A 12,585-nucleotide genomic window follows, 5' to 3' on the forward strand; every position below is an offset into this window, starting at 1 on the left:
TGTGGTTGCTCGATCAGCAAGTCTTGAACCCGAGAGCCGGCCGAGGACTAACCACGATCCTCCTTGTGTAGCCCCTTTTATCCCCCTAGGGTGTTGCTTGGCCGTGCTACTTTCTCTTTTGCTCCTCACAAGACGGTCCTCTGTGTTTGCTCAACTTCCCCTTTCTCTCTGCACCAGACATGTGGTTGCAATACATGCGTTTTCTCACAGTTACTCAACACTTTAACATGATTTGCTCTCTTGACCGTACTTTCCATAGTTCTATCTTACTACTATGCATTTATACTCATTAATTATCAAATAATCAGTTACAATCATATAATCATGTTTCCTTTCATTGTCACATATTTCATTTTGTAAAATAGAATCAACTTCAATCATTATACAGGGCTTGGTTATTATAATCTCTGTGCATTGAGTTATTCAGATGGAGAGTCCCTAATGCTCCGTTGTTATCTTTCTTCATTACTCAATGGACAGTCCTTTGCTTTCCAAAGTGGTTTTAGTGGATCAGGGATCTCAACTTACTTGACAACAGTAAATTGCTGTATTTAGTTATTTTCTGTTATTTTACTGTATTTTTTGGTGCTCGAATATTACCGTCTCATTTGATAAGTAGATAATAACAGACATAATAACCTCACCTGTATAAATTAAGGCTGTCAGCACAGCAGCAACCAGCAGTTTGAGCTCTATGTTGATGAACAGCCTGCAGTGACTCTGTTAAAGAACGGATGCATTGTGTTGATATTGCGCCCTATCCACACCTAGTAAACCTGCTCCGACGTCACCTGTTGGTCTGTGGAGCGCCGGTTTGAAGTTCGCCATTAAGGCCGTCTCTCTGTTTGGATCCAGATGTGACCATTTAATGGATCAGTCACACTGTAAAACATGTTAGTAAATGTTATTTTTAGGGTATAAATCTGTTATCTGTATATTTTACTGTATGAATACAAGTTTTAAATACATGTTTTCCGTTTGTCGGAGCCAGCGGAGGTCACGTAAAGCGAGTTGAGCTGCTCTCATTGACTGCTCGTCTGGTCACATTTGACATTTGATTTGAGGAGAGAAATAGTCAACAACAGAATCTGGATCCATATCTGATCAGTACAGTTTGACAGTTTGGTGCGTTGAGCTGAACGGACTCACTGAGAATGAGCTGTCAATCACAAGGTAGCCCCGCCCTAAAGCATACCCTGCTTTATAGTCTGTTTTACTCTAAATGGGACCATCGGTTACTAAATGAACATCATGCTGTATGTTAGAAGACTGAAACTAGACTGAGACCAGAAAATCTAGAACATTTTCGAAGAATCATTAAGCTTTGTATGAAAGGACAAACAGGGAAAAGATGGACAGCAGCAGATGAACTGGGAAGGAAACCAGTGGGCCAGCTCCAGAGACTGAACCGTCACCCTCGAAGGTGACGAAGCCCGGCTGGTTGTTGGTGATGTGGCTGTTGATCCAGGACTGGTACTGGGACACTCGGGTGTAGACTCCAGGGTATTTGGGCAGAGCACAGCCTTTTCCAAAACTCACCACTCCAGCCTGGACCCACTTAGAGACGTTCTTACTCACCAATGGGCCGCCTGAATCCCCCTGCACCAACCAAACATATCAGTTATATCACCAACAATCAGTAACTTTAATCAGTGTGTGTGAGCAGACAGTGAACGGGTTGTAGTGTAGCTTTGTTCCTCTGCTGTCTGTGGACTGATCTCTATGTGTCTCTATGTAGGGATGAGGGTCAAAGGTTGTGACCTTTATGCTCCCGAGTGTCTTCTCTCCAAGTCCAACACAAAGTCCAAAGTCAAAGCTAACATTACTGCTAAGCTGTCTGATTGGGCTGTTAGCTGGATAACGTTAGCTTGCTTGCTTAATTAATTTATATCAAATAAAAAGATTCAGAATGGGGAGAAACTCACTCAACCAGCCACTGCTCTGTTCATTATTGCTGCTGTAAATATGAGAGTTAACAGTGTTTTACTGACTCACCTGGCAGGAGTCCTTTCCTCCCTCGTCCAGACCGGCACACATCATGTTGTTGGTGATTTTTCTGATTCCGCTGTACGCAGCATCACACTGACTGTTGGACACGATGGGAACACTCACCTCCTGCAGCCGCTGTGGAGAAGGAAGAGGATCTGAAAGAGAAAAGATATTAATGTTGAGTCTGCAGATGTGTGTGCTATATCCTGATATATCTTCTTCCTCTGTGCCATACAGCTTCCCAAAAAACATCCTGCTGCCCCAAATACTCACTAGAGCACCAAATGTGGATTCATCCGCCGCTAGAAATAGTCCCCAATGCTCTACTTTCTCCTCTTTTTATAATTTAATAATAAAATTAAATCTATATATTTGTGTTTCTAAAGTCTCGAGGAGGAATCAGTTGCAGTGCTCGGGCTGTGATTGGTTGTTTGAATACTGTCACTAAGAGGACTTTAAAACCACCAAGATCTAAACTGGATAGCTTAGCTAGCTTAGCTTAGCATTGAGTCTGGAAGTAAAGCTGGACCAGAAAACAGCTAGCATAAACATTATATTTTTATACATTTGTTTTATGTTTAACGAGAAGGAACCGCCATCTTTATTATATCTTGTCGCTAGCAGCACATTTTTATTTACGTAAATCAACAAACATCTTTTCTGTTGCTTTTCATGAACGTAACGTGGCAGATGTGGAGCTTTTACATTGTTGGAAACATTTTGGATGTTAGTGTTTCTGAGTTAATCCACTAAAATAACAGAATCCATTCTCACTGTTTACTGCGACTGTTCCCCATCCAGAGACCCAGCAGGTCGTCCCGGCCTCAAAGACGCTGTCGTTCGCCGCCAGACACACCGGTCTGATGTAGTCGGTGAACTTTACAGGTGAGGACAGACGCAACAACGAGATGTCGTTATTGGACGTGCTGCCATTGTAGTTCGGATGGTTGATTATCTGGGACACCGTCAGGGACACCGCGTTAGGGTTTGGGATTTGAAGGGCGTCACCTCCGAGGTAAACGATGAGATTGGACGTGCTGGTGCTGAGAAAGATGACATGTTATATATGAGACACTCATCCTGAGCAAACAGAGACAAACACTAGACTGAACATAGAAATCAGTCCACAGGCAGCAGAAGGCGCTACGCTACAACCCGTTCACTGATCAATACACTGATTATTATAGAGACAGAACAGGATTCACATATGGAAAGCTTTCAGTTTATCCTAAGTTAACGATCATTTGTTGTTTAGACTTTAATTTGTTTATAAAACCTAATATGTGTCCCTCGGTTAAAGCCCTCGACCTCAATGTGTGGAGGGTGTTGTTGGGATCCAAGGAGACCTTTAAACATGAATTTGTTCATTTGAAGTGTTTGACTGGACCAAAGGGAACATGTTGGGATCTGGCCACAAGGAAATGGCCTTTACTACAGTGAGGCCCTTATGTAAGCAATAAAGCCTTCTTGTAGTGACTAAAGACAAAGGGAGAAGGGCCCCCCAGATAACAGACCCCTCAGCGGGGGGCCAGGGATGCGGCCAAGGCTGCAGCTTTAAACAGAAAGTCTGTCAGCTGACTTTACCGGAGGAACACGACGTTAATGCTAAGTCGTTACTCTGCAGAGCACCGAGTGAAACACCTTTCCTCTTGCTACCTACACCAGCGGACACCACACAGCAGAGACAGTTTGGACTTCAGAACCACAATTCTGATCAGCCCGGCTCACAGGACCACCGGCTGACCCACCCAGCTCAACCCTTCTTCATCTCCATTGGACCGTCGGTAACGTACTGGGCACAGACGGATAACCTAACAGAGTTAACGGCTAAACTAGGACTGTGTGATTACTGTTAATGTTACTGATGTGTTTTATTCAGCTTATTGTATTGTTCTGTTGTTCTGATTAACTCAGGTTACTATAGTAACTGTAGTCTTTCAGACAGTGCTAAGGTGATGTTAGTTTAAAGCTTCACACAGACATCGTTTTAACTGCACCGTTAATCTAAGGTTACACACACACACACACACACACACACACACACACACACACACACATATTGTGTATTTTCCTCTGTTTGCTTTTATTATATTTCTTTAATAAATATTTGTGTTTATATATGTTGGCCTATTTAATTTCGTACAAGAGTGAGTGATACCAACCTCTTCTATGTAGAACTCCAAAGCTCCCACTTTAGCTATTATTAATGATTTTGGTTGTAGTTATTAATTTAATTATTGATCCGACTTCTGAATTAATAGTTTAGTGTAATTCTATGAGACTGATCGATCGATTATTGGTTATTGTTTTCCTTATTTAAGGGTGGTGCCCCGAGGATCTTTAATATTAATTAAAGTCATTTTCTATTATCTTTTGATAATTATACATTTTGATGACCATTAATTGATTAAACTAATACAGTTAGACCACTGTAACACCCTACAACAGTTTGGATGTAGGAATATTTATGTAGCTAGCATGTGTTTGATGTGACAACTGATTCTGATGAGATGAAGACAAACACAATGAGCCTCGTCACATTGTCTGTCTGCTGTGTTCAGACTGATGAAGTGCGTCTTGTTGAGGGTCAGAGTTCACCTGGGGAAGCAGTGAGCAGCAGTCAGGACCCACTGGTTGTTGATCAGGGATCCTCCACAGAAATGTTCTCTGTTATGTTGCAGACTGGCCATCCAGGGCCACGACCCGGCAGCAGCGTCCTCCCCTCCTACGATCTTGGTGCCGAGCTTGTTGAGCGGAGCAGAGCCACAAACTGAAGGGAAACAGAGTTCATGGAAAAGCTGCAGCTGATGGTTTTGTTGCTGTTCATCAGACTCAGATAATGTCTGTTGACTATCGGACAGATTGTGGAGGAAGAAGAGAAAGAGAGAGAAAATGGGTGTGAATAAGAAATGAAATGAATAAACTAAAGTATTAAACATAACTCACCATCTGACTGTGCGTAGATTCCTGTAGGAGACACAGAATAATACAGTTAGTATTAAAGTACAGTGACTTTAATTAAATGAATCACATCAATCAAATACAGTTTTTAGCTTTAATTTGACATAAAATATTGTGTAAGTTTGTGTCTTTTTAATGTTTAATTAAAGATATTTACAGTGTAAAACAATGATCTATAAATCCAGGTGAACTCTGCTATAATACAATAATCAGACTTACATTTACAGCAGAGTGCTGTTATTATTGGATTGTTATTATTTTAATGTGAATGTTAAAAGTTATAGAAGTGTAATAAAAGTCATTATCTGTGAGATTACAGTAATTATTGCTGTTTACACTGATAACAACTGTATTTGGACAGTTTACCAATGCTTATACACTGATAAACAACATTTATTCAACTTCCATCATTATACAACATATCTGTCAGTTAACTCACTAATACATTAAAATTACACAACTAATACATAATTTTTTACATATTTTCAGTATTAAACTTGAATAACAGTTTAATCTATTAAATAAACAATAAATATCTGTGAAAAAAATAGATTTGAACATTTATTTTAATCTTTTTATGTAAAGAAAAATAAATGTTCTTTAAATAAGCAGTAATTTTATGATATTTACAGTTAGAAATGTTTCTCGTTCACAGGATATTTTTGTAATTGTATTAATATTTCTATGTATTAAAAAAATACAGTGTAAATAAAACAGTTTATAATCTGTTTTATTAAATATTATCTGCAGGAACGCAGTGACGCCATCTGCAAACAAACTATTAGAAAGGTTTCGACGAGCATATTTACATTTCTGAGTCAACTGATTGTTCATGTGTTAATGAGAAACTGAGGGAGAGGTCAAACTAAACATTTCAGAGGAATCACGTCGGCTGTAAAGTCTCAGGTTAAATATGTGAGCAGATAAATTATTTTTATTTCCTCGTTGAGGTTTTTTACAGTTGGTTGAAGTTTAAAAATGTTTCTATTCTGATTTAATTTTTTGGTTACTGAGTGTCATATTTTTATTCACTGGACCAAACACACGATAATACGATAGCGTCTACAGTGCTGATACGTTCAGATACAGACAGAAACCGTTCTTTTTACGGTAAAATACTGTCATTATGTTGGGAGCTGAATAAATCAAATAAATAAATGCCTTTAATCTGAGAGCAGTGTGTTTATTGTATAATTAAATTACAGTTTGCTGTGATTTCCTTTATTGATTTATGGTTTACGTGCTGTAATCTGTATTTTTACAGTTATTTTCTGTTATATTACAGTAATAAGTAATTATTACAGTAGTTTTTCTGCTCCAGCTGCTGGAATATTACAGTTGTTTTACAGTTTTTGTGTTTACAGTGTATAAATGATGTGTCTGGCTCTGTTATAGGTAGATAATAACACAGAAACAGACAGAATATTACCACTGATACTGCACTCACCTGTATCCATTAAGACCATCAGGACAGCAGCTACCCGCAGTCGGAGCTCCATGATGAGACTGTTGAACAGTGTGCAGTGACTCTGCATTAAACCTGCCGTCCTTCCAGGTGCATTGTGCTGATATCTGAGGCAACACCCAAATGTACACCACTGACAGTAAACACAGCGATCAGCCGTAACACAGTGAGCTCTGCCAGTAACTCTGATTATCTGGTTATCAGGGTTTCTGTCAGGGGTTCTGGGGGGGGGTATATCAGGCAGACAGTGAACAGAGTTGATGTGTTAGAAACAGGAAAAATGGGCAGCGTGAGGATCTGATCCACTTTGACAAGAACCACATTGTGATGGACGACTGGGTCAGAACATCTCCAAACCTGCAGCTCTTGTGGGGGGTTCCCAGTCTGCAGAGGTCAGTATCTATTAAAAGTGGTCCAAGGAAGGAACAGAACCAGAGACAGGGTCATGGAGGGCCGAGGCTCATTGATGCAGGGAGTGAAGGCTGAACATTCCCACAACAGCGCTGACTTGGTAGTCAATCAGATCTATACATACATATATATATATATATATATATTTTTTTTATAATTTTTAATTATATATGTATATATATATATATATATATATATATATATATATATATATATATATATATCAGTCAATTTATTTTTCTCCAACATTAAAATCAGGCGAGAGCACAAACACAACCCCCCAGTACCAGAAACTGAGCAGTCAGGATTCCCACATTTGGGGGATTGGCAGGGGTCAGTCTGAGTGAACCACCTTGTTGATTCCAGTATCAGATCACAAATACTTTAAATGCTTCAGTAAAAGGTGTAAAACCTGAGAAACTACAGCCACTGCCCTCGTGGTCAGTCCCCCCATTCACACAGCCTCTGTTCAGTCTGACTGTAAGACACGGGCCTAGGGTTAGGCTTATAATACTACAATAAGTTAAAGTACTACAATATTGTATACATATACACTTTATAAACCAAATAAAGCATAGCAAATTAAATCTATAAGATAAGATGTTCCTTTATTGATCCCCATAGGAGAAATGCAAAGCAGCAGCATTAACAACTAACAGATACAGTGAATATGAGCAGTTTAAATATCACAGACCGAATCCTTATTATTGATTGTATTTGTTCTTTCAATCAATCAATCAATCAATCAATCAATCAATCAATCAATCAATCAATCACCCATCCCTCCATCCTGTGTGTGTTTCTCTCTCTGTTGTCTCCCCCTGCAGGTCGACTCTCACACTGCAGCTGAGGAAGAGTTTCACCTTGGACCCAGGATGAAGGGCAGCGTGTGTGTGTGTGTGTGTGTGTGTGTGTGTGTGTGTGTGTGTGTGTGTGTGTGTGTGTGTGTGTGTGTGTGTGTGTGTGTGTGTGTGTGTGTGTGTGTGAGTGTGTGTGAGAGTGTGTGAGAGTGTGTGTGTGTGTGTGTGTGTGTATGTGTGTGTGTGTTGTAGGTTATCAATGTCCCTGTTTGTCTCTGCAGCAACGTTATGAGATTAAATGATGCCTCTCTGATAACACTGTATTTATCTGCGCACACACACACACACACACACACACACACACACACACACACACACACACATACAGAGTGGTGGAATGTAACTAAGTACATTTACTCCAGTACTCTTAAACCACTGGTTCCCAACCTTTTTCTATCCTTTATTAAACTGACTCAGTGACATATTTTATAAATAAACTCACTAACTGCAGGAAGTTTGTGTAAAACCAGAGATTATTTATTTATTGTGAGCAGATTATTTCCTGTTTAGGGAACTTTTTATACAATCTCTTTCTGTATTATGTATTTTTATCATTTTTAACAATCAAACTGAATTAATATTCTTCTTTACTGACAGTGTTTTCTGTCATTGTTCTATTAGACAATTTACATTATTTACTTTTCAAGTAAGTAAAGTGAACCAGATGATGAGACAACGGCCTACTGTGTTTATTTTTCTATATGCCTTTAAATCAAGAAGGCCTTGATTGAGATGAGAGCAGCCACTCGTCTTCAGACTCGTCTTTGCTAATGTAAACTTAGATATATATTTAGACTGTTTTTCTGCTATCGATCTTCATCAGTTAACTTCAATCATTTCTTCATCGAAGCCATCAACCTGTCTATTAGACCCGATCCCAACTAGGCTGCTTAAAGAAGTTGTTCCCTTAATTGGCACTTCTTTACTGGATATGATTAATCTTTCTTTATTATCAGGATATGTACCACAGTCCTTTAAAGTAGCTGTAATTAAACCCCTTCTTAAAAAGCCCACTCTTGACCCAGGGGTTTTAGCCAACTATAGACCGATTTCTAACCTCCCCTTCCTCTCTAAGATTCTGGAGAAAGTAGTCGCCAAAGAGTTGTGTGACTTTCTACATAACAATAGTTTATTTGAGGATTTTCAGTCAGGATTTAGAGTTCATCATAGCACAGAGACAGCTCTGGTTAAAGTTAATAATGACCTTCTGACTGCTTCTGACAATGGACTTGTCTCTGTACTTGTATTATTAGATCTTAGTGCTGCATTTGACACCATTGACCATAATATTCTTTTACAGAGACTTGAGCATCAAATTGGCATTAAAGGAACCGCACTAAGCTGGTTTAAGTCATATTTATCAGATCGCTCGCAGTTTGTACATGTTAACGATGAATCTTCAATAAATACTACAGTTAGTCATGGAGTTCCACAAGGTTCTGTACTTGGACCAATACTAATTACTTTATATATGCTCCCTTTAGGCAACATTATTAGGAATCACTCCATTAACTTTCACTGTTATGCAGATGATACGCAGTTATATCTATCAATCAAGCCCATTGAAATTAATCAATTATCTAAATTACAAACATGTCTTAAGGACATAAAATCCTGGATGACCTGCAATTTTCTGATGTTCTCAGAAAAAAACGAAATTCTTGTTCTTGGCCCCAAAAACCTTAGAAACTCACTGTCTAAAGATATAGTTACTCTAGATGGCATTAACTTGGCCTCTAGCACCACTGTCAGGAATCTTGGAGTTATCTTTGATCAGGATTTGTCATTTAACTCCCACATAAAGCAGACCTCTAGGACTGCCTTCTTTCATTTACGTAATATTAGAAAAATTAGACACATCCTATCACAGACAGATGCAGAAAAACTAATCCATGCATTTGTTACTTCAAGGCTGGATTACTGCAACTCTTTATTATCAGGTTGCCCCAATAAGTCCATTAAAACGCTCCAATTAATTCAGAACGCTGCAGCACGAGTACTGACAGGAACTAGAAAAAGAGATCACATCTCTCCTGTACTAGCTTCTCTGCACTGGCTCCCTGTAAAATGTAGAATAGAATTTAAAATCCTCCTCCTTACCTATAAAGCTCTTCATGGTCAGGCCCCCTCATATCTTAAAGAGCTCATAGTACCCTATTACCCCTCTAGAACACTACGTTCTCTGAATGCTGGGCTACTTGTGGTTCCTATAGTCTCTAAAAGTAGAACAGGAGCCAGAGCCTTCAGTTACCAAGCTCCTCTCCTGTGGAACCAGCTTCCAGTTGTGGTTCGGGAGGCAGACACCCTCACCACATTCAAGAGTAGGCTTAAGACATTCCTCTTTGATAAAGCTTATAGTTAGGGCTGGATCAGGTGAGTCCTGAACCATCCCTTAGTTATGCTGCTATAGGCCTAGACTATCGGGGGATTTCCCATGGTGCACTGAGCTCCTCCCTTCCTCTCTCTTTCTGCACTCATTCATGTCTCATTAATGCATGTTACTAACTTCACTTCTTCCCCGGAGTTCTTGTGGTTTCTCATCTCGCAGGTTCTCATGGATCCTGGTGGAGCCTCCTGCCATGGTCCTGCTTGACTGCCATTGCCAATACTGTTGTTGCTGTGCACCTGTCTGTCTGTCTGTCTCATGCTCTCTCTCTCTCTGTCTCTCTCTCTCTCTCTCTCTCTCTCTCTCTCACCCCAACTGGTCGAGACAGACGACCACCCACCTAGAGCCGAAGGGTCTGTCCTAGGTTTCTGCCTTTTAACAGGCAGTTTTTCCTTGCCCTTGTCTCCAAGGTCTTGCTCATGGTGGTACTGTTGGGTCTCTGTAAATAATGTTATAAAGAGTTCGGTCTAGACCTGCTCTATTTGAAAAGTGTCCTGAGATAACTTCTGTTATGAATTGGCGCTATACAAATAAAATTGAATTGAATTGAATTCAGAACGACTCTCTGGGTGAAACAAACGCTGTAAAAGTGGTATTATTAAATCATTAAATTATTAAAGTGGTATTATTTCTAAAAGCTGCTGCGTCCCATTTTGCACATCAAACTATTTTAAAAAGCCAGTTAATGACAGTCAGTGAGTGTGTCTGTGTCCAACTCTTCCTCACAGGTTAGTTAATGACAGACAGTCAGTGAGTGTGTCTGTGTCCAACTCTTCCTCACAGGTTAGTTAATGACAGACAGTCAGTGAGTGTGTCTGTGTCCAACTCTTCCTCACAGGTTAGTTAATGATGTTACTGAGTCAATGTGAGCAGATTGTGTCTGTAGGCTGAAGAGAATCAGAGTCTCTCTGATGGTGGAAATAAAGGTTTTACTTCCTTAAAACAGCCGTTTTTTGAATGGAGTTTGGTGTGACCGTGTGGAGCAGAGGGGATTTGAACCTTAATAATTCCCATAAACTGAGCTGACCTACCTTCTAATAATGAAGCTTTACAGCAGCAGTAATAACAGTGAACACAATCTGAGCACTCTGCAGGTGGAGCCAATGATACAGCCGTCACCACCTCACTCAGACTGATCAATACATCTGCTGATTAGCTGATTAACCTCCACTGATTGGGTGAAGAGGCTTCAGAGAGGTGGATTAACACACACAGCAGAATGGAAACAGAAACCTGAGCCGGACGAGAGGGAACAGCAGGTTTTTATTGTCTGTCAGATTCACTCGTTCATGCAGATCTCCTCTTCCTCTCGTCAAAGTCCAGAAAATCCCTTCATCTGTTTCTCCTCTTCATCACTTCCTTCCTCTCACGGCCATAAACACGCACTCGCTGCTTTATTCCAGAGAGAATCCAACCTGTGAGCTGTAATCTGCAGTCGCACAGCGTGTGGTGTTCAAGGACAATCAGCTCTGTGGACACTCTCTGAATACAAGAGTCTGCTGGAAGTATTCACATCCACTGTGGTAGTCCTCATCCTGGATGATCCTGGACCCCCTTCACATGTTTCTACGTACGTTAACTAACGTATCCACGCAGATAGTAATGTTGGGCCAACAAAGTAACCTTAATCTTCATTAAGCTAGCTGACAGTAATTTAGCAATCAGATAGATAGATACTTTATTTATCCCGAGGGAAATTCAAGTATCCAGTAGCATACAAAATACAAAACGTACATTAAACTAAAATTAAAAACCCTAACCTTAAGAATAGAATTAAAAACAAAATAAAAGTTAAATATGAAGTATTATATATATATATATGTAATATATAAAATTAACAGTAGCTACAGTACACAGTGCAAATGGAGGCTAATGTTATCCAGCTAACAGCACAATCAGACAGTATGTTCCACTAGCTTAGCATTAATGTTAGCTTTGACTGTGGACTCTGTGTTGTGGACTCTGTGTGTTGGACTCTGTGTTGTTGACTCTGTGTTGGACTCTGTGTTGGACTCTGTGTTGTGGACTCTGTGTTGGACTCTGTGTTGTGGACTCTGTGTTGTGGACTCTGTGTTGTGGACTCTGTGTTGGACTCTGTGTTGTGGACTCTGTGTTGGACTCTGTGTTGTGGACTCTGTGTTGTGGACTCTGTTGGACTCTGTGTTGGACTCTGTGTTGTGGACTCTGTGTTGGACTCTGTGTTGTGGACTCTGTGTTGGACTCTGTGTTGTGGACTCTGTGTGGACTCTGTGTTGGACTCTGTGTTGTGGACTCTGTGTTGTGGACTCTGTGTTGTGGACTCTGTGTTGGACTCTGTGTTGTGGACTCTGTGTTGTGGACTCTGTGTTGTGGACTCTGTGTTGGACTCTGTGTTGGACTCTGTTGGACTCTGTGTTGGACTCTGTGTTGTGGACTCTGTGTTGGACTCTGTGTTGTGGACTCTGTGTTGTGGACTCTGTGTTGGACTCTGTGTTGTGGACTCTGTTGGACTCTGTGTTGGACTCTGTGTTGTG

General features: G+C 40.2%; 1 protein-coding gene across 1 annotated transcript; it reads right to left on the reverse strand.

Moving 5' to 3' along the window:
- Positions 1-10: 10 nt before the first annotated feature.
- Positions 11-10,231, reverse strand: LOC127374568 (serine protease 27). Its single transcript, XM_051420064.1, has 7 exons — positions 9,787-10,231; positions 6,398-6,522; positions 4,936-4,956; positions 4,588-4,759; positions 2,764-3,032; positions 1,996-2,144; positions 11-1,599 (listed from the first exon to the last, which is right to left on the reverse strand). The coding sequence occupies exons 1-7, from the start codon at positions 9,816-9,818 to the stop codon at positions 1,318-1,320; spliced, it is 1,050 nt and encodes a 349-aa protein (XP_051276024.1). The 5' UTR covers positions 9,819-10,231; the 3' UTR covers positions 11-1,317.
- Positions 10,232-12,585: the final 2,354 nt, after the last annotated feature.

The sequence above is a fragment of the Dicentrarchus labrax genome, unplaced genomic scaffold (genome assembly GCF_905237075.1).
Source record: "Dicentrarchus labrax unplaced genomic scaffold, dlabrax2021, whole genome shotgun sequence".
NCBI classification, from domain to species: domain Eukaryota; kingdom Metazoa; phylum Chordata; class Actinopteri; family Moronidae; genus Dicentrarchus; species Dicentrarchus labrax.

Excerpts from the sequence above, each read along its gene's own strand:
- LOC127374568 (XM_051420064.1), bottom strand. The coding sequence starts at position 9,818 with ATGAGGGGGCCTGACCATGAAGAGCTTTATAG. Across the intron at positions 6,523-9,786 it reads GACCATGAAGAGCTTTATAG|ATATCAGCACAATGCACCTG; the intron begins GTAAGGAGGAGG and ends GTGTTGCCTCAG. Across the intron at positions 1,600-1,995 it reads GAGGAAAGGACTCCTGCCAG|GGGGATTCAGGCGGCCCATT; the intron begins GTGAGTCAGTAA and ends TGGTTGGTGCAG.